Below are 20,624 nucleotides of genomic sequence, written 5' to 3' on the forward strand. Positions count from 1 at the left end.
ATAAAAAAACAAACCGAAATAAATTATGATACCTAATTTTAATCAACTCAATATTGATAAATAAAATTAAAAAATAAACAAGGACAAAAAAAACTTGAGCAATCAGGTTAACCTGCGACTTGGATCATGAAACCGTAATAACCTCATAAAGATCAAATAAGAAAAAACATGAAGCACAATTCTTAATTAACCCAATATTTAAATATTAAATTGAAAAAAAATAAATTAAAAAAATACCTCGAGTCAACTTAGGTTAACTTGGCAAACCCGGATCATGAGACCGGGATAACTATATAGAAAGAAAATAAAAAAAATTATAAAGTCAAATTTCTTAATCAACCCAATATTAAATTATGAAATTTTTTTTAAAAATCAAATAAAAAAATCAGGCCAACCTGATTAATCCGAAAAACTTGTGATCTAAATTATGAGACCGTGATAACTTTATATAAAGTAAATAAAAAAATATAAAGTTAAATTTTCAATTAATTAAATGTTAAAGAATAAAGTTAAAAAAATTAATTTAAAAAATAAAAAAAATATTTGAATCAACTCGAGTTAACATATAATAAATTTCAAATCATAAATTTATTTAATATTTTTTTATATTTTGATACTTTTCCAACAACAGATGAAATAAGAATTATTTTATGATTCGAGTTCAACAGCCTAACCCGGAATTACTTATTCGAGGAAAGTGCCTTGATGTCAAAGAGAGGAAATGCAAATTGTGAACCTTTGGTGGTGGCCTCTCGATTACGAGATCATCTGCTCTCGTCCAGAACGACCCTGTTTTATGGAAAAAGGTATTAATCTCTGAATCTGATCATGTCTATGATTGTGGATCTTTCCCTATGGATTGATATTGCAAGCAAAACAGTATTCGATCATGAGTTGACCTCCTTTAGTTGGTTGGTCTGGTGATTGGTTTCCTCTATCCTCGTCTTAATGAGAGCATTTGAAAGTATTTGTTTCGTAAATTCACCAATTTCTGTCCTGCACTCGAACATTTTGAGACCAATCCCTTCTATTGAATTTCATAGCATTTTTCATTTGTATTGGAGCTCTCCTATTCAGTGGTTTCTATACCTGATAAAAATGCAAGCATTTAATGATCTTAATTTTATAGTGATGATTAATTCAAATCATATAGGTTGAGGAGTAGATCGGCATCCCAAGCTAGTAAAGGATGAATCAAAAGTGCTGTGGGAATGGGCAAGGTACAAAAGCTGTGTTATTTCCTTTCTCATGCAAACTGCGTCCTAATTGCCCTCTTTTCATTGCTACCAACAATGGGGTATGCAGAGTACAATTCCGAACAAAATATCTTTTGAGAAAACGGGCTTTTGGGTAACAAAAGACCCTGTGAATGTAAAATGGGACAGATAAATTATAAGAGGATTCCCTGATGTGAGCAAACTCAAGTTACCAAAACTCTGCATTGTGGAACTTAAAATCAATCCAGTTGGCCTTGTTATGTTTACATAGCAGTGGCCAAAAAAACATGGGTTACGAAATTAATGAAGGGATCTTTAAATTCTTTCTGAAGTGGCACCTTACCAGAGCTTGTAGCTGTGTAGTTTGCAGTGTATCTTGCTTTCTGCACCAGCATGCCATGTGTTTTCTCTTTGTTCCGTGGTTGACTGTTCGTTGAGCTAAGGGAGAACGAGAAAAAAAGGCAGAGTCGAGCAGATTAAAGTCCAATGATGGCATAAGAGAAAATTTTATAAAGAACGCCATGAGTTGAAGCCTGGTGAGCTCGTAATTTGATGATCTTTGTTTCACAATTGCACTTCATCCAGTGACTTATTGAACTTGGCCTGTTCCCTTTCTCAAGTTGCAACTTTCTGGGATTTCATTTCAAAACACTTATGAGCTGGGCTGCCATGTCCTCACTTATGAGCCAAAACGGTCAAATCCTGGCTAACATCTGGGAAGTTCTCCTAGCTCGTGCGTTGAATCAAACTTGTATAAGATGTTTGATGGATGGAAACACTATAAGAATATTGTCATTACCAACAGCAAACTAGCTGCAATGTTTTCCTTTGATTATTGTTCGGTAATTTTTATTTTTTTTCAATTTTAGTTTGATTCCGGACTTTTTCAGATGAGAATTTTCAGGGCGTGCCCACTACTGACTGCCCTTGAAATTTTCAGTTCATAATAGGCTAGTAACCAAATTTTATGTTGGTAAGTTCGTTGCAAATAACACTCTTTCTGGTAGTGAGTGAAAGTTAGTGTAGGGGATGGCGTTTTTTGATGAAAGAAAACATGATAGAAGAAGGTAAAGCTTTTGTGAGTTCTGGAGAACCTCTTTGAGTTCCATGGATGAGTCAGGCTTTAGAGATTGGGGGGTGACCTAGCTATACAATTTCTTCTGTCTCTTGATTGTTGCCAATTGTCGGAAACTTAAAACTTCTGTATTGGCATAGGAATTTTCGTTTATAATCTGAAATGTAGCTAGTGCTGTTGGCGTTTTTGCCTTCAGAAGTGTAACTACATTTCCAGAGCTTTTGCAATTGATCCACTAGCAAGAGATTTCATGTTTTGCTCTTTCTCATGAGAGAAGTGGCACTGCAAGTTACGGCTTCCAATTAGAGTTGGATATTGACTTTGTTAAGTTCTAATAATCGGACTGCATTTCTATGTATACGGAAGCTAAAGATAGTAAAAGTAAAAGAACACAAAATATTTTAAATGGATAAAAGGAGTTGAGGTGTGAGCTTTAAATTCATAAATTTATTCTTTTTAAAAATAATAATAATAATGAAGTTTGTTTTACTAGGAGGTTTAAATAGCCCAGAAATTACAAAGTTTGCCTCAACTAAGAAATAAAAACAAAAATTCAAAATTATAAAGGGAAGAAGCATAAAATCCAAGATAAGCAGGAAATCAAAAAATAAAAAGTAAAACAAAAACAAAAACAACCAAAATAAAGGGTCTCCCAAAAATTTTTGAAATCTAAAGATTCAATGATTTACGTCGCAACGTAGTGATTACTATAAAGAAAACAGCCTCCAGAAATTCCTGTAAATATTTGAATGCGATTCAACAATCAAATTAAAAGTCATGACCTATTTGAACTGTTATTTTGATCTAGCATGACTAGATCTTTCTAGGCCTTAATCTATCTCACTAGTCTATAAATATATTTGTTAGGGCATCCGCGTAATCTGTTTGAGACAGATCTTTGTATAATTATAGCAAACTCACATCTAATGGCTCAAAATCACCTATTATCTTAGGCCGACTGCATCAATTTCCCCACTCCTATTCTTGTTTTAAAGACATCATGGCACCATCCCTGAAAGCAAGAAAAAAATGGAACATTAATGGCAGCAATTCAATTCAACATGTGATTTTTTACAAGGATGCTGGGCAGCGAGTTGGGCTCCTGTTTGGATGCAAGTTACTGTAGATGGAGCAGGCAACTGCATCTCTCAAGAAAGACTGGGAAGATGACCCAAGACTAGATTGCTTACCAACCAAATGCAAAGTGGAGATATCTGCTCCATAGAAATAAATCAAGTTGCTCTTTACATCGTGGATAGCCGTGAGAGTCTAAAGCTTTAAATGTATGGATATGACTTGGAAATTGATGGAACAGATCCAAGAAACCAAGACAACCGTCCAAACCAGTGGGACCACGACAGGAATTATAGAAAATAAGAGCAGAAATATATGGCAATCCTTATCATCCATAAATATGCCATATGAAAATAATAATAACAATAACGATATAGGGGGGGCTAAATGTCTTAAGGCCAAGGAAATTGAACTGTTGATTATTTTTAGATTAAAAAAAAAAAAAAACTTTTGGTTTCTAACGATTGGAACAATACTGTGGTCTGAAATTGTTTGGTAACGGAAGTTCCAAAAATCGGATGCTCCTAGTAGAACCAGTGTGGTTCTATTTTCAATTGATGGCAAACGGGCACTAAAGACCTGTTTGTTTCTGCGTTTTAAAAGCGTTTTTAATAAAATTTAAATTTTTTTTATTTTTTTATTAACTTCAAATTAATATGTTTTTAGTGTTTTCAAATCATTTTGATGTGCTGATGTCAAAAATAATTTTTAAAAAATAAAAAAATATCATTGACATGCATTTTGGCACGAAAAGCTATTTAAAAAGCAACCACACTGCCGAACACACTCCAAGGCCAACATAATTGCCTCTTTTTTTTCTTCCTGATTTTGACAATTAATGCATTCAAACCTGACAATTTAATTACCATTGATTGAAAAACAAAAAAAAACTTTGCGGTGTGGCAAAAGTACTGTAATGTGATTCACCGTCGACTAGAACACTGAATTTACACCTTTGCATTTGACAAAAAAAAAATCGGAGGAAGTAGTTTTGAGAGGTGAAATAGTATTTTTACAGGGTATATTTGTCATTTTATATTTGTTAAGGGGTAACTTAATTTTTTTCTGATTTTTTGCACGAAATTATTTGAATGCCCTTAAAAATAAAAACACTTAACTATGATCTATAGTCATTTTTGGTTTTTTACTTTTGCAAGCGCAGTAAAATGATCTAATTGCTCTTAAAATCAAAATTTTTAAAGCATAACTTTTAGGTATTTGTATAATTTTATAAAAAAAAAATTCATAGTAATTACTTGATTCTAGAGGCAATGTGATAATTTGATAAATAAAATTAAAAAAGAAACATTTGTTAACTCATGCACGTATTAGTTGCTTCGCTGCTTTCAGGCAGCATGTATTGCTCATTTCGGTGGTGAGAAACTTTATTCTACCATGTTATTAGATTCTATGTGGCTTTATTCCTCTAGAGTTAGAGCATGTAAGTTGGTTATTGATGAATTGTCGCTCATAACGTTTTCTTTCGATTCCCTTTTCTCTTTTTTTTTTTTAAATTCATGCTGGCCATTTAAAATTCCAGAGAAGTCCTCTTAGTTGCTAGTATTTGAGTATCAGTCCTCATTTTTCTGATTTGTAATTTTTATCCTTGGTCCTGTGGTAAGATTTTTGTTTTTCAATTACATACTTCAATCTAAACTTATCATTTTTTGTTTTTTTTAATTTTGGTCATGATTCTTTTTATTTCGTTTTTCTTTCTTGCCTCTTTCAATTGTTTTTAATTTTATTCTTTGAAAAAAAAATCATTTGTTATTTTTTTATTTAATCCTTATTTTTTTGGTGGTTTCTTCTTTTAATTCTTTTGTGGAATTGATTTATTTTTCAATTTAACCATTCAATACAAAATTATTCATCCTCTTTTTTTTTTCAAATTTGATCCTTATTTTTTTAATTTCTATTTTTTCTTTTGAATTATTTTGTATAATTGATTTTTTTTCAATTTCATCTTTTGACATTTGATTTATTAAAAATTAGGCTTCATGATTTTTCTAGATTTGATGCTTCTGATAAAATAGATTGGGTCATGGGTTTTATGAGCTAACACGAGTTGATGTTGTTGTTTTTTTTTACTTATTTTCTTTTATGATCTCATTACTCAACATTGATTTTTTTACCAAATAGGTTACATGTTTTTTTTTTCTATCAAGTTATCTCAATCACATAACCTAGCCCACGGGATTTGAGGGATTAACTCAAGTGGGCTCGTGCCATTTTTCTTGGCTTTTTATCACTCTTTCTTCTTTTGGATCCTTTTGTATGGTTGGATTTTTTTAATATCAACCTTCAATATTTGATTTGTTAAAAATTGAGCTTCGTGGTTTTTTCATATTTGATGTTTCTAGTCAAATGACTTGAGTCACGGGTTTTATAAGCTAACGATATTTTTTTTAAGAAATTGGATTTTTTTATTTTCTTTGTTTTACTTGCTATTGAGTTATCTTGATCTCATAATAGACTCGTGAATTTGACAGATTGATCCAGACAGGCTTGAGTTTTGGACAAATAACTCAGGTCATATGTTTAATAATTTAACATGGATTGACATTATATTTTTAGGCTTTTTTTTAATCTTTCAACATTAGATTTTTTATTCAACATTATTTTTTTATAATAAAAAATTATCTAACTTACAACAAAGCACGCGATTACTCGGCTAGTTGTTTAACTACAAATAAAATGTACTTTTCTCTCTACATGCCTTTCTCCTTCTCGTTTCCCCTTTCCATCTCTGTACAAATGAACTTGTTCTATAATTCTACAAAAAAACAAAAGCCTGGCTACAAATTAGTAGCGAGGGAGCACGTGAGATGAGAGTGGGGCGGTGCTATCGTGGTCGCCCATTATGTTTTTTTTTTCTTTTGAAAAAAAGAAAAAGAAAGAAAGAAGGGAGGCGTCTATGAAATATTGTGCTGCATTATTAATTAATGTATGCCATCCAAACACTGCCTTAGATCCTTGACAATGTATTCTGTCGGTAGGCAATCCTGAGATCTCTCTCGGAGGCTACAAGATCGGACTTTATTCAACGAATAATGCCAGATTAATGCTTGATTTCATACCTTTCTTTTTTTTACTTCAACAAGGAATATTATTCTGCTTGCAGGAGCACCATAGGTTATCCTGTTCCTTATTTCCTAGTCACTGCAGGGGTACAAAATAAAATCTAAAAAAAAAAAAAAAGTTTCGTTTTGAGAAAACTATATTTATACGATATAGTGATTTGCAGGCCGTAGGAGGCTTGCTATGCCACCATAGTTTATAGGTAAATCCTTAAATACTTGATTCCAGTGGTAAGTATATTTATTTATATAATATTATTTAGAATTCAATTCTTAAAAAAAAAAAAGATGTAAAATGAACTTTTTTGAAATTACAAATATCTTTTTAAAATCCAATAAAAAAAAGGCTGATATGATATTAATAAAAGATAATTTTGAAGGTACTTTTATTCTAGCACGTGTGAAATCATTATTCATTGGAATACTGATTTTATTATTTTGTCCCTCCACTAAAAAGGCTTCATTTTGACAATTGGAGGTATTTTAGTCCTTCTATAAGACCCATTAGTCACTATCATATTGATTGGGGCTAACAAATATTTTTCTATTTTACTTGCATTAAAACTAGAGTCAAGGGAACTTCTTTTTTTCATAATAGTTTTTACATAATTATCATGTCCAATGAGAGACATTTTGTTATTTCACTAGGCCTAGAAAAAAAAAACACAGTGAAATGATAAAAATACCCTTGAAAGCCAAAAAATTTAAACTGACCTCAAGAAGCTTTTTCATCTTTCCGTCAATATTTTTTTATGTTATTATGTGGTAAAATGAGGGACAATTAAGTCTTTAAACAAATGAAAAAAACAAAAAAACTATTAGTGCTTGCATAGCACGCATCAGCGTGTGGGAGACGCCCACACCATTCAAGCAATGCGTAGGACACCTCTTGGCATCCAAAAGTGCCCTTCCACCTTGTCATTGAAGCATCTCGGTGTCCTTTACCTGCTGGTGCGGCGCATATCTCCGGTGGTGGTCCAGTTTGTCGCCGATGAACCTTTTTTTTTCCTCCCCCGAAAATTATAACTTTGTCCTCTTGGTTATTGATATTTCAACTTCAATCCTTATTCTTCTAATTTCTATTTTTTTATGTTGGCTCTTCTGTAAAAGTTTTATTTGTTTTCAATTTATTCTTTAATCTCAATTTACCAAATATTATATTATCTAATTTGGTTCTCATTCTTTTGGTTTCTAATTCTTTTCCTTGGCACTTTTGTAAAAGTTTTATTGGTTTTTAATTTCATCATTCAATTTAAATTGATGGTATTATGTTTTTCAATTTGGTCCTTGTTGTTTTGATTTCTATTTTTTTTCTTGATCCTTTGTAAAAGTTATTATTCTTTTCAATTTTTCCCTTTAATCAAAACATTATTTTTAGTTTTTTATATCAATTTTGATCCTTATTCTTTTGATTTCTTTTGGTCATTTTGCTAAATTAATTTTTCTTTTTAATTGCACCTTTCAACCAAATATAAAATTCATTTTGTTTTTCAATTTTGATCCTTATTATTTTAAATGATATTTTTTTAAATCCTTTTGATACTTGAAATTCTTTTTTGATTTTGATTTTTTAATATTTGATTAATTGAAAATTGAACTTCATGATTTTTATAGATTAAGTGTTTTAGGTTGAATGACCCAGGTCATGGGTTTGAAAAGTAATCAAAAGTATTTTTTTTATCAGGTTATTCCAATCTTATGATCTGGGCCATGTATTTGGCGGGATATTTTAGGTTGGCTCAGCCTTGATTATCGGGGGTTACAAGTTTGTCATGCTTACCTAGGTTGATCAAGACCAATTTTTTATGTTTTTCTTATCCCATTTCGTTCTTTCGTGTTTAATGGTCTGTGAATTGAGATGCACTATTTGTTCGTTTTAAAAAAAAAATTTCCCCAAGTTATCCTAAATACTTTTCTTTTAAAATTTGATCCATCTACTATTGTTTTCTTTTTTTTTTTCTTCTAATTAAAATAAAACAAGCTTATTTAACCCACTCACTCGAGTCACATATTTTTTTTTCTTTTTAAAACATGTTTGTGGTAGCTGAACATTATTTTTCGAGAGAAAAAAATAGTTCAGCTTCGCGGCAGAGCACGAACATCGAGACTAGTTCAAACACTAAATCGATAATATTTTACATTTAGAAAAGCAGTAATCAATGGTTTGAATCATTCATTGCTCTTTTCTCTAATTACTTTTTTTGGCAGTTATTCTAGCCAAGCAAGCCATATTGAACACTGAACTAGACTACATTAAGGAACATGCCTAATTTTCAACTAGTTAACAAAAGGCATAATAAGTGATATGGAATTCAAACAAACTTTCCCTGTCTATCCATGAATTGATCGCTTTTCTTTGTGATTTTTTTTATAAATGAGTACTTCCATACAATGAGGAAAAAACATAAAGAAATCTCAATTTAGTTTCCAAAATGTCATTCCTTTTGGTCTCATCAACTTTGCCTTGAACCTAATTGACTAATGACAATAGTGTCTTTTCACCTATGCATTGTTATTGCTGCTCATAGATTCTAATTTGTATTTGACTTGAACATGATGTTTGTTAGCACCAAAATACTCTCAAACCTATCTTAAAGCATAGTTTTAATGCCAAATTATACTAAATATTTCACCACTTCATTAGTAAAATTTAGTGTTAAAGATTCCATTAGGGTGGATTAGGGTTTGTTTAGACCTTTTAGATTAAGATATTTAATGAGCAAGCATAAATCGTTTATAGAATCAATGAATCTTTTAAATTGTTAATTTGACACTAATAATGGATGGATTGAAAGAATGATATTATTTAAGTTTATTATTTTCGAGATAAGATTTATAAAATGAAAAGGTTTGAAACATAAATAATAATACGACAAAACATCAATAACTAAATTTAAGTTTCACCATTTTAACCACTTGCATGCCTCTTGTAGTAATGTGTTGTTAACCTTCCATTTTTAATAATTATTGGAATTTAATTGGATTTTGAGAGATTTAAACACATATTTTGAGCTAAGCTTCCCAATGCAACTTCGTTTGCTTCTGTTTTCTAAAAAATAAAAGTTCAATTTCATTATCAATTTGGTTTTTTCCTCCACTCCAATCTAAATCCTCTTGTATTTGCAGTATCCAATGATTAGTTATATATAGCTTTCTTTGTATTGTTTCATGAAACAATCAAGTTTCTCAATATTTTATGTAGAAATTCCTAAGTTTCATGATCTTATAATTAAAAAATTATGGAATTCAAACTTGATATTAGAAATATAAGTAGGAACATATCATGCATATATGATTGCTCAATTTTTATCATGTTTAATAATGATGATGATCTTATTTACATGGCCCTACTATTTCTAAGATCTATAATTATTTAGTGCCTTGCTAGATAATTGGTCTGTTTTTGCTACGAGTTCGGTAAAAAAGAATTAACATAAAAAAATGTTCTAATTGTAAGAATTTTTATTATTATGAACTCAAATTTTGATGCATACATTTAATAAAATATATTGAGAATTATATACATTAATAAATATTAAAAATAAATTTTAACGCTAACTAAAAATTAAGTCATCAAGTTGAAAAAACATATATAGATTAAGATATTCAATTTTGTGCTATGGGGAGACTTTATATTTTTTTTACTTAATTATATGGTACTGAATTTTTTAAGAAGTGTAATAATTAAACTCTCATTGAAACAAACTAATTTACTAGTATAAGTCTTCCTTTTCTTATTAACATATTTAATTTCAACAAAAGAATTCTAACTTTGTGTTCGATGTCTTTTATTTATTAAAAATAAAAAAACATTCAAAATAAAAAAAAGATTTAAAATAAGGATAAAACATGTATCTCTCTAACTAAAACTTCTTTGTCTCACTAACATGCTATTTTATTTTGGAATTATTTTATAAAAACATTTATTTTTTAGATAACATTCTATCATTATTTCAAAAGCAAGTTTAAATTATATATATATAAATAACATTATGGTAATTAAAAAACATAACAACAACAACACAACATTCATGCATTACTGTAGGGAGCTCTTTGGTAGTGTCATTAAATCTGTCCTAGCAAATCACCATTGAAACCTTTCAACCTGACATTTTATCTAACTTAAGTATTAAATTAAATTATGTAAGAGATAACCTAATATGACTTGGTCGACCAAGCAGGACCAAAAGCAACTTGAACAATTGTTAAAAACACTGTATGACTTAAAAAAGGTTAATGACGACATAATTTTTTTGAATATCAAAACAACAACACTTGGATCTAAATGGACTAATCAAGGTTGTTAAACTTGTGATCTAGGTCATGGATCCAAATGAGTTTAAGAACTTTGCCTTTTGAAAATATTATTCTTTTAATTACATGATAATAAAAATAGACATTGACATGAAAGCAATAAAAAAAAGATAATGATGGGCTATATAAAAAGAACGCTTACTATTATTATAAAAAGACTATTCTAATTTTATTTGATAACAAAGTAAAAACTGAATGATATTTAATAAAATAATATATCTAATATATTTTAGATTAATTAATTTTAAAGAAACTTAAATTTAACTAAAGCAAAAAAAAGCAAAAAAATCCCAGATACGCATGCTTGGGTGACCCATCAAGTTTGTCCTATAAAGAATAAGCTCAGGCATATGGGCTTGCCAAGTCAGGTAAGCATACTTGGGCCCTTTATTTTTTCAAAATTATAGTCTGGCCAATAATTTTATTTTTTTTACAAAAAAAGCAGATAATGTATCATTTGCTAAGTTTACGGTCACCTAAGAGGTGGTCAGAAAATTATGCCAGGATGTTTTAGACCTAAAAAATTAAATTTTAACTTATATTTATCTAAAACACTCTTAGGTAGAGTCTGGTTATTATTCTGAAACATAAAAAACAGAGATAGTGGATACAAAAATGTATCTAGAATAGTTTTGAATGGATAGAAATAAAGACATAAAAAATTGTCTCTATAATAGTTTTGAAGTGAATATTTACACTTTTAAAATAAAAAATACAAAGAGACATGTACTTTTTATTCTCATTGTCTATGTTTTTTGTCTTGAAATAGGAACCAAACACTACCTTATAACCAAATAAACTAATTCATTAACTAAAAAAAACTCCAAATCAACTAAAAAACACAAAATTGAATAGAAAAATAAAATCCTCTTCAACCTCAATCTACATTTTCTTCAACATAAAAGACTAAAATTAAAATAAAATGAAGAGGAACACTTTTGACGCTAAAATTAATTTTTTTTTGTTAACAAAATCTCCCCAATAAAAGTCTTTTTTCTCTTTTATTATTTTACAATGATTCTCTCTCCTCTCTTAAACTCAAGAATTGATATGCGAATAAAATAAAATTTTGAATTAAAACATATAATTTTCAAACTAAAAAGATCAAAAAGAAATTTAACATAATTTGAAGGGCAAAATAATTTTTGGAAAGGCATATTTTTTGACAGTAAAAATATTCTTTGTTTTAGCTATAATATCAAATCAGGTCCCTTGATTTTCAATTTCTTTCAAATCAATATAAACAAATATGTTTTTACAAAATCAAACATCATAAAGGTAGGATGTTTTTTGACACATTGAGAATCTCATGAAAAACTAATAAAAATAAATTTTTAGGGCCAAATTTAAAATAACATATTGTGCACAGATGAAAATGAAAAAAAAAACTTGGTGACTGAATTGAAAAAAAACCCTTCAAGGACCAAAGAAAAATACAAAAAACTGTCTCAGTAAACAGTAAAGATGTCAGATGATGTAGTAATTTGCTCTATAATTTTCTATTATGTGCTACTATTGCTCGTTTGTGTGTACTGTAAACAACAACAATATTTGAAGAATTACATTACAATTACAAAAAAATAATTAGGACTTTTGTAATATAATTCTTAAAATAATGTTACACAAAAGATATTACCATTTGAAATAGTATGTGGACGGAAAGATAGCAGTGGTATAGAATTATGGATGGATGATATTACCATATGAAATAGTATGTTGGACTAAATGAGACAAATTTAAGAATAGAGGGACCAAATGCACCATTAACCTTAACTAAAATCAATCAACTCAATGTGGAGTTTGATCTTGTACAATACAGCTGACTACACTAGATCCTCCTCCCTGCCACCGCTCTTCAATCTCCAGTCTTAACAGCAGATAAATGGTAAATTGTAGACAACTTGAAGTTTTATCTTATGTAACTACCGGAGTCCTAGTGTGAATATTGGTTCAACTAATGTACAAACTCCTAAAAATCCGTCTTTTATTAATAGCTAATACTCTCCCTCCCTCCCAGCTCTGCTTCTTTACCCCCACGGTCACACTGGGACACTGAAACCGAGTTCAAGCACTGTGGAGATCTAGAGTGTGTGTGTGTGTGTGTGTGTTTAAGTAAGCTCTCATTGAAGAGCTAGCTAGATTCATCTTTCAGGTTTGATCCATTTCTCTACTTCTTTTACTCTTCTTTTCTTCAAAAGTTCAAATCTTTTTGCTTAATGGATTTGGGAAATGATATCAAACGATCTCAAAAGTCTCAGTCTTTTTACTTGTTTTACTCCCTTTCCTTTCTGGGTTTTTGAAATGCAATCAAAAGGTGTTACTTTCTTTCAGTTTTTGGTTTGCTGGTTTATGATCTTGTTGGGTTAAAAATGTTAACTTTGTAGCCGACCACAAGTCCACAACCGTTTTAAGACTCACGCCTGTCTTTAGTATAACCAAACTTTAGGACTAACAAATATTTGGCCTATGAATTGCAGCAATAGCTGTGGAGTATTTTTTTTCCTTTTTCCTTTTTTAGCTATTACAGCTTAAAAACAAGTTAAGACTTTTTAGGCCCAGGAAATGAATCTAAGTTTCTTTTAGCTGCTTTTGTAACGATTCATGATAGTTGATGACTTCGTTTCTAAATCTAGATCTCAAATTCAGACAAGTGTTCAGCTGTTATATCAACTATTGGTGCTGTTTCTTTAAGTTTGTTCTTAAATTACGTGTCAATTAGTGGTGGATAATTTGAGAGTTATCCTTCCATGGCAGTAGATTTGTTTACTGTTTTTCCCAATAGTTGAGTTACTTCCAGAATTTTATTGGAGTTGCTGATGTTAAAATTCTAAAGACGCAGGCCAGAGATTCTTGTGATACATCTTGTTTTTATTAGTAAGTCGGCTGATCATCTTGATAAAAAAAAAAGACCAGCTTAAAAACGTTAAGTGAGACGGCAGATTATTTATTAATTGAAGTAAATCTGAAGTTAGCAATGATTTCATGTGAAAATCAATCTATTTGTCATATCTGTTGAGGTCAGAAGACATTTTGTTAATCATATTTGTATTTTATTTGAGTATATTAATAGTCCTGCATTTGCCTTTTTGATGCCAGTAGGCATCTTAACCCACTTATAACTTAAGCATATCTGCTCTTTATCTCGTGATAGATGATTTTTTCAAGTTTTTTTCAAAAAGTTCTTTCCTCTTAGCTTTAGCTTTTCTGCCAAATGTTCCACAGCAAGTTAAATCTTCTAACTATATTGCATCTTGTTGTGTGCTTCAGGGGATTCGCCCAAACACATCATGGGTAACAAGCACAACTCTGCAGGGTTCAAAACACGAAGTCCATTGTCTATATTCATTGTTATCTGTTTGTGCTGTTTCTTTTACATCCTGGGTGCATGGCAGAAGAGTGGTTTTGGAAAAGGAGATGGCATAGCTGTACAGATGTCGAAGCAGACGGATTGTCAAATCTTCCCTGATCTGAACTTTGAAACCCATCATAATGATGTTGAGATTATTGAGCCTTCTAAGCCAAAAGCCAAAGTGTTTAAACCATGTGATGTCAAGTATACTGATTATACTCCTTGCCAAGAACAAGATCGAGCCATGACATTTCCACGGGAGAATATGATATACCGGGAAAGGCATTGTCCTCGTGAAGAAGAAAAACTGCATTGTCTTATTCCAGCACCCAAAGGGTACACGACTCCATTTCCTTGGCCAAAAGGCCGTGATTATGTCCATTATGCTAATGTTCCGCATAAAAGCCTGACTGTGGAGAAGGCTGTTCAGAACTGGGTTCAATTTCAGGGTGATGTATTCAAATTTCCTGGAGGAGGGACCATGTTCCCTCAAGGTGCAGATGCATACATTGATGAACTTGCATCGGTGATCCCTATAGCAGATGGCTCTGTCAGAACCGCACTAGATACTGGTTGTGGGGTATGTTGATTGCTCTTATTATCAATATTTTCAATCAAATTGTTGTCAGCCTATGAGTATGTGATGTGTATATAAATGTTCAGCTGCCTAATAGCTTAGAATTCAGTTCCTCTCAGTGGTAAGTCAGAACGTTTTGGTAACTGTTTTGCTGTTGTCTTTCATCTTGAGATATTTATCATGGGTATGGAGCCACCCTAAATGCTGCTTGATAGTCCTAGAATGTTTGACTGGGTTGTATACTCCTCTATAGTTTAAGAGCTAAAGTAAACTCGTCTTATGTATAATCAGGACTTTGTATTGTCTTTATTTGGATGTGATGGCTAAATAAGGGCTGACCACACATCTTCAAAGGATCTGATACCTTTATGTGACTTCATTCTGGAGTCGCTAATGTTTAATACTACATCCCTTGTTTTTGTGCTTTTGGAGGTGGATTATTCTTTAAAGTACAAAAACCTTTTTACTATCTGGCTCGCCCATTGTAATAGGACCTATAAGTTTCGAGTGATATAAGTACAATATAAAACCATTCTTGAAGCTCACTCAATAGCGTAAGCTTTTGGATTGATATGATTCTTTAACAAAGTATCAAAGCTTTAATAATCAAATGGTTAGGGGTTCGAATCTCACTATTCTTATTCTATCTTCAAATTATATTTAATTAATAGCACAAGGTAGTGTGACCCATTGCAAGTTTCAAGCTCAAAGAACTTTCACTTGAGAGGGTATCTTAGAAAGTAATATAAAACCATTCCCGGGGCCTCATGTAATGGCTTAATTTTTACGTTGAGATGGTTGTTTGACTGACAAATCATGAGATTTTTTTCTACATGTGTTAATCACAGGACACAATGTAGAAAAAAATGCATCATATGTTGCACTAGTGGTCCCAACATACTTTCCTCCCCTTCCCCTCCATCTTGCATGCAGTGGCATGAAAGCTGCTCATTTTAATTGATGGCTTCTTATTGTTTTATGCGGCTGAGCTAATGAATGCAATTATCATATAGGTAGCCAGCTGGGGAGCATACCTGATGAAAAGAAATGTGTTGGCTATGTCATTTGCACCACGAGACAATCATGAAGCGCAGGTACAATTTGCATTGGAGCGGGGAGTACCTGCTGTTATTGGGGTTCTAGGTTCAATACATCTTCCATACCCATCGAGAGCCTTTGATATGGCCCAGTGCTCTCGATGTCTAATTCCATGGGCCGCAAATGGTTAGTGCTACTACTATTAACATCAGTGATGATTTTGTTTATTTTTCTTAAAAGTACGCTTCAGTATTTCAACAGATGGATGGAATTATAGATATCTGTATGTGTGAAACTTAGTCTAGATATGCTATTGTAACAATAAAGACCCTCTTCATGAAAATTATAAGTTTGTAAGAGATGATTGATAATTGAATGTTTGATGCAAGATCTTCAATCACAGCACCCTAGTACAATGACTTACAAGTTGTGACAGATTTGATAGGTTGGAAAAATGGAAAGTAGGTGATAGGCTGTGTTTTAGCGAAGTACCAAGAAGGAACTAAGGATCAAGTAGATTTAAGAAAAAGAAAACAAACCTAGCATCACACTACAGCTCCTAGAAATCACACCTAGGAATTCTTAGGCATCACTCCTAAGATAAGATGCATCTCACGTCACATAAGCATGAACAAACCATTTCTAGTAAAAATAATGAACTCAAAAGGGCAGGCTCGCAAATAAAATCAGAACATAAGCTGGAGATTGATACTTGAGGTTATTGGAAACTATGTTCTTAAGCTAAAAGTATCAGTGCCTTGGCCCTCAGATGGATTTTACACTATTTTTTCCCTGTTGCCATATGATAATCAGGAAAACTTTCTAGTTTGATAGATGGTTTGTTTTGTTATTGCAGTTAAACACCAGCTGAGCTTTTAAGATTGTGCTCCACAAAAACTATATTCTCATTTCAGTTAAACTTTTTACTTATCTTATTATCTTCCATGCGAAAATATCTTATTAAATTTGAGGTTTCAATACCTAAACTGATTGTATTAACTAGATCTCTTTTATCTGGTGGAAGCTTGCAATTTTTTTAACATGTGGATTCCTGTATTCAGATGGAATGTACTTGATGGAAGTTGACCGCGTCCTCAGACCTGGTGGATACTGGATCCTTTCTGGCCCGCCAATCAATTGGAAGACCTACTACCAAACATGGAAACGGTCTAAGGCTGATCTCCAAGCTGAGCAAAGAAGGATTGAAGAGCTGGCTGAAAGTCTTTGCTGGGAGAAGAAGTATGAGAAGGGAGATATTGCTATCTTTAGGAAAAAAGCAAATAACAAAAACTGCCGCAGGAAGTCTGCTAATATTTGTGAATCAAAAGATGCTGATGATGTCTGGTGAGTTTGCATGCACCTTGATTTGCTTAATTTTTATTACACCTGTTAGAGGTCTGAACAGCCTCTTAGAAGATGTTGTGCTCATCTAGTACGATGTTGCATTGGAATGTGCGGACAATTGCCAAATTCACTGCATTTAATTTTAGAAAGATGGAATTGAGAGGCTGTTTACAAGGAAAAGAAGAAAGCTTAAGAGGAGTTTGCTTCCTCATGTTCTATTTGGTTGAAATTTGAAGGGTGAGAAAGAGAAGAATTTTTTAAAGGGGAGGATAGCCCATTTTAAGGTTAAAACATCTCTTTAAAATGTTTATGATTGCTAGACATAATAGTGCTAGGTTCACTCTTGTTTCATTTATGGTTTTGGGTGAAATTTCATGCAATGCCATTGCTTAGTTTCGTTCAACTTTGAATTCATACCAAACATCTAAACTAGAAAATGTCTTATTAAATCGTTGGACTAACAATATATAGCTCATGACATGCATGCTGTTAACTAAGATAACCATGAATTGACTAGGTAATTGATGGAGGGACAAATATGAAATAAAAGTAAAATAAAATGATTGGATATAGAACTTGCTATAATTGCCCTTTAATATCTAGAAGTAGCAATGTTTACCCCCTGTAATTCTTTCCCTGCGGTTTATTTTAGGTACAAGGAAATGGAAGCATGCAAAACCCCTCTCCCTGAAGTAAACAGTGCAAATGAAGTAGCAGGAGGGGAGTTAAAGAAGTTTCCAGAGAGGCTTTTTGCAATTCCTCCTCGAGTAGCCAAGGGACTTGTCAAGGGTGTCACAGCTGAATCCTTCCAGGAGGACAATAAACTTTGGAAAAAGCATATAAATGCTTATAAAAGGAACAATAAGTTGATTGGCACTACAAGATACAGGAACATCATGGATATGAATGCAGGGCTTGGAGGATTTGCAGCAGCACTTGAATCCCCAAAATCATGGGTGATGAATGTAGTTCCAACCATTGCTAAGAATACTTTAGGCGTTATCTACGAGAGAGGTTTAGTTGGTATTTATCATGACTGGTATGGCCCTCGAATCTTCTCTAGTTATTCCATGCTAATTGTGGTCTGATTTTTTTTTTCTTCCTGTTGTTGGCCCCTTATGAGTCTTCTCAAGCAAAATGCTTGTGACGTTGCAAATAAATTGAGAATCACGAACCATTTCTTACCCATTCGAATTCCATCTCGTAATTGAAATAAATTGAGAGATGAACTTGAGAATTTCACTATTGATACCTAAAAAGGTCATTGCTTTCAAATGTTCATGACATTTTGATTGGTTGTCTTCTTTCAGGTGTGAAGGGTTCTCAACATACCCAAGGACGTATGATTTTATCCATGCCAATGGTGTATTTAGTTTGTACCAGAACAAGTAAGTCTCCTCCTCATCTTCTTCTTCTTCCAGCAGACCATAAGTTGGGTCAAATTTCAGTGCTATCTAATGATTGTTCATACAAGCATTACACAATTTTATTAATTTGTCAATGAGGATTTTTTTTTTAATCTTATAAACAAGTCATATGATGCATTTTATGTTCGTGGTAATGTGTTCTCCTTTTGCTCAACATATTTTCAGAGAGCAAGTTGTGCTTTTAAATTAAATAGTGTCATGAAAATCCTTTTTTTTTTTAACCTTTCTTACATAAAATCTGATAGACAGCTCCAGTTCTAAAATGCAAAATATTGATTTGAGGACCTCATGTGCTGGTCTATTATCTAACTTTGACCATCACTGAGTTGTAATCAAATATACTTGGAAACTGAAACAGGTGTAACCTGGAAGACATCCTTCTGGAAATGGACCGCATTTTGCGTCCTGAAGGGACCGTAATCTTCCGAGATGAGGTTGATGTTCTGAACAAGGTTAAGAAAATTGCTGGAGGAATGAGATGGGATACAAAAATGATGGATCATGAGGATGGTCCCCTTGTACCTGAGAAGATACTGGTGGTGGTTAAACAGTACTGGGTTGGTGGCACAGGAAACAGCACATCAAGTGATCAATAATCCGGTAGTCATTGTTTTCAGGGCAAAATTATGCCAGCAATTACAATGCCAAGCAAGTGATTAAATTGCTGAACTGAAGAATTCTGATTTAAGTTATTAATCTGTTATTGTTGATGTGGAGCATATGCACAACTCAGTGGCTTGATCAGTTAAATTATCAAGCTTCACGAATGCAATACTGATGACAAGAAGAACGTCCTTCACAATCAAAGATTATATTTCTTAGTTAACCACAGCCAATATTCAATTTATTCCATTTTGCCAAGACTTTAAAAGTCAAAGAATCTCTGGGTCCGTTGTTGTCCGAGGATCATCAATGTCAAATACCACTAATTTCTGGAACTTGAAGGACCATGGATCCATTTTACCCTAAAAAGTAATATTATAAATCATGTGATACCAAAACTAACCAGTTCTGCGAGTGATCATCAATGTCAAATAATGCCCCGTGCATGAAAATCTTCACACGCATCGTCGTTGGGAGCAGCCAGCTTTCTTCTAACCAAATGATATAACACTTCATCTGTCGGCTTGACGATGAGACTCAAACCAAGAATTCTGAGGGCTTGTAAACCATGTGCCTGAACTGAACGAACGAAGTTTTACCATTATTGGTGTTGAAACCATCATCGAAATTGTATGACTTTTCTTTGCCTGCCCAAGTTCAGACTGGCTGGCCCCTCGTTGATTGAGGTAAAGGACAGATGGAACATCCACCAATAATGGATGATTCAGAAAAAAATCCGAAGATGCCCCCTTGGCTAGCCACTAGTCTCACGCTCGGAAGGGTCAGTTTTCTTGAATGAAAATTCTTACTGTTTTTGAAGTAAATGTTCATTCGTTCGAAGCTAGTGACAGCATGAACAGCTATTGTCCTGAGGTAAATATCGTCACCTTCCATTCCATATCAGAGAAGAACTTCATTCTTCTATAAATATTTTCATAATCAGTTTTTTTTTTTCTGAACATCTTGAAAACTATCAATTGGTTCTTGGTATTTGATCAAGTGATGACTTGATAAAACATTTCACCATTTAGAGATATTTTGATGGGTTCAAATGGGTCTTATATTTTTTTTCCTTAAAAAATACAGATGTCCTTGTGATCAAGAACAATTTTACAATCACATCCCTATAAGATCACATTCAATCATATAATGGTTGATTGTATCACTTTTTATGGATTTTTTTATAATAATTGCAAATGTAATTATCATTATATTATAATCTTTAGAATCCCACGATCAAACATAAGAATATACTAAACAATTACATTACATGATCTTTTTCATCCAATTAAACATCTTTAATATATCGATTTACTCAATCTTGGATCGTTTGATGCATGCAAAGCAAAGCAATTGTTTAAATTTAAAAATCTCTTTCTCTATTTGACATGGAAAATCTAAATTTGCTTGGCTTTAATATTAACGAGTCCTTTTAGACTTTTTTTATTATTATTAGCGTGAGTGTTGGGGTCAGTTGCGGGCACTTCGACTACTCCTACGGACTCTGAAGTTAACGACTATGTAAGCCT

At 32.3% G+C, this 20,624-nt stretch overlaps 1 protein-coding gene and 2 long non-coding RNA genes across 4 annotated transcripts; 2 read left to right on the top strand and 1 right to left on the bottom strand.

Moving 5' to 3' along the window:
• The first annotated feature begins 615 nt into the window (after positions 1-615).
• Positions 616-2,106, top strand: LOC112326884 (uncharacterized). The gene is made up of 2 exons (XR_002980876.2): positions 616-806; positions 1,154-2,106. It is a non-coding gene; the product is annotated as an uncharacterized LOC112326884 (long non-coding RNA).
• Positions 2,107-3,024: 918 nt separating this feature from the next.
• On the bottom strand, positions 3,025-3,684 carry LOC127905107 (uncharacterized). The gene is made up of 2 exons (XR_008058806.1): positions 3,483-3,684; positions 3,025-3,304 (listed from the first exon to the last, which is right to left on the bottom strand). It is a non-coding gene; the product is annotated as an uncharacterized LOC127905107 (long non-coding RNA).
• An 8,988-nt stretch (positions 3,685-12,672) lies between these two features.
• On the top strand, positions 12,673-19,318 carry LOC18096931 (probable methyltransferase PMT14). 2 transcript variants are annotated; one of them, XM_006385547.3, is made up of 7 exons: positions 12,673-12,909; positions 14,025-14,686; positions 15,697-15,907; positions 16,783-17,065; positions 17,718-18,104; positions 18,376-18,453; positions 18,851-19,318. In XM_006385547.3, the coding sequence occupies exons 2-7, from the start codon at positions 14,045-14,047 to the stop codon at positions 19,086-19,088; spliced, it is 1,839 nt and encodes a 612-aa protein (XP_006385609.1). In that variant the 5' UTR covers positions 12,673-12,909; positions 14,025-14,044; the 3' UTR covers positions 19,089-19,318. The 2 variants fall into 2 exon arrangements, with proteins under 2 accessions (XP_006385609.1, XP_052307499.1); XM_052451539.1 differs by lacking the exon at positions 12,673-12,909 and adding an exon at positions 13,597-13,631.
• The last annotated feature ends 1,306 nt before the right edge of the window (positions 19,319-20,624 follow it).

This window comes from Populus trichocarpa, chromosome 3 (genome assembly GCF_000002775.5).
Source record: "Populus trichocarpa isolate Nisqually-1 chromosome 3, P.trichocarpa_v4.1, whole genome shotgun sequence".
Classification (NCBI taxonomy): domain Eukaryota; kingdom Viridiplantae; phylum Streptophyta; class Magnoliopsida; order Malpighiales; family Salicaceae; genus Populus; species Populus trichocarpa.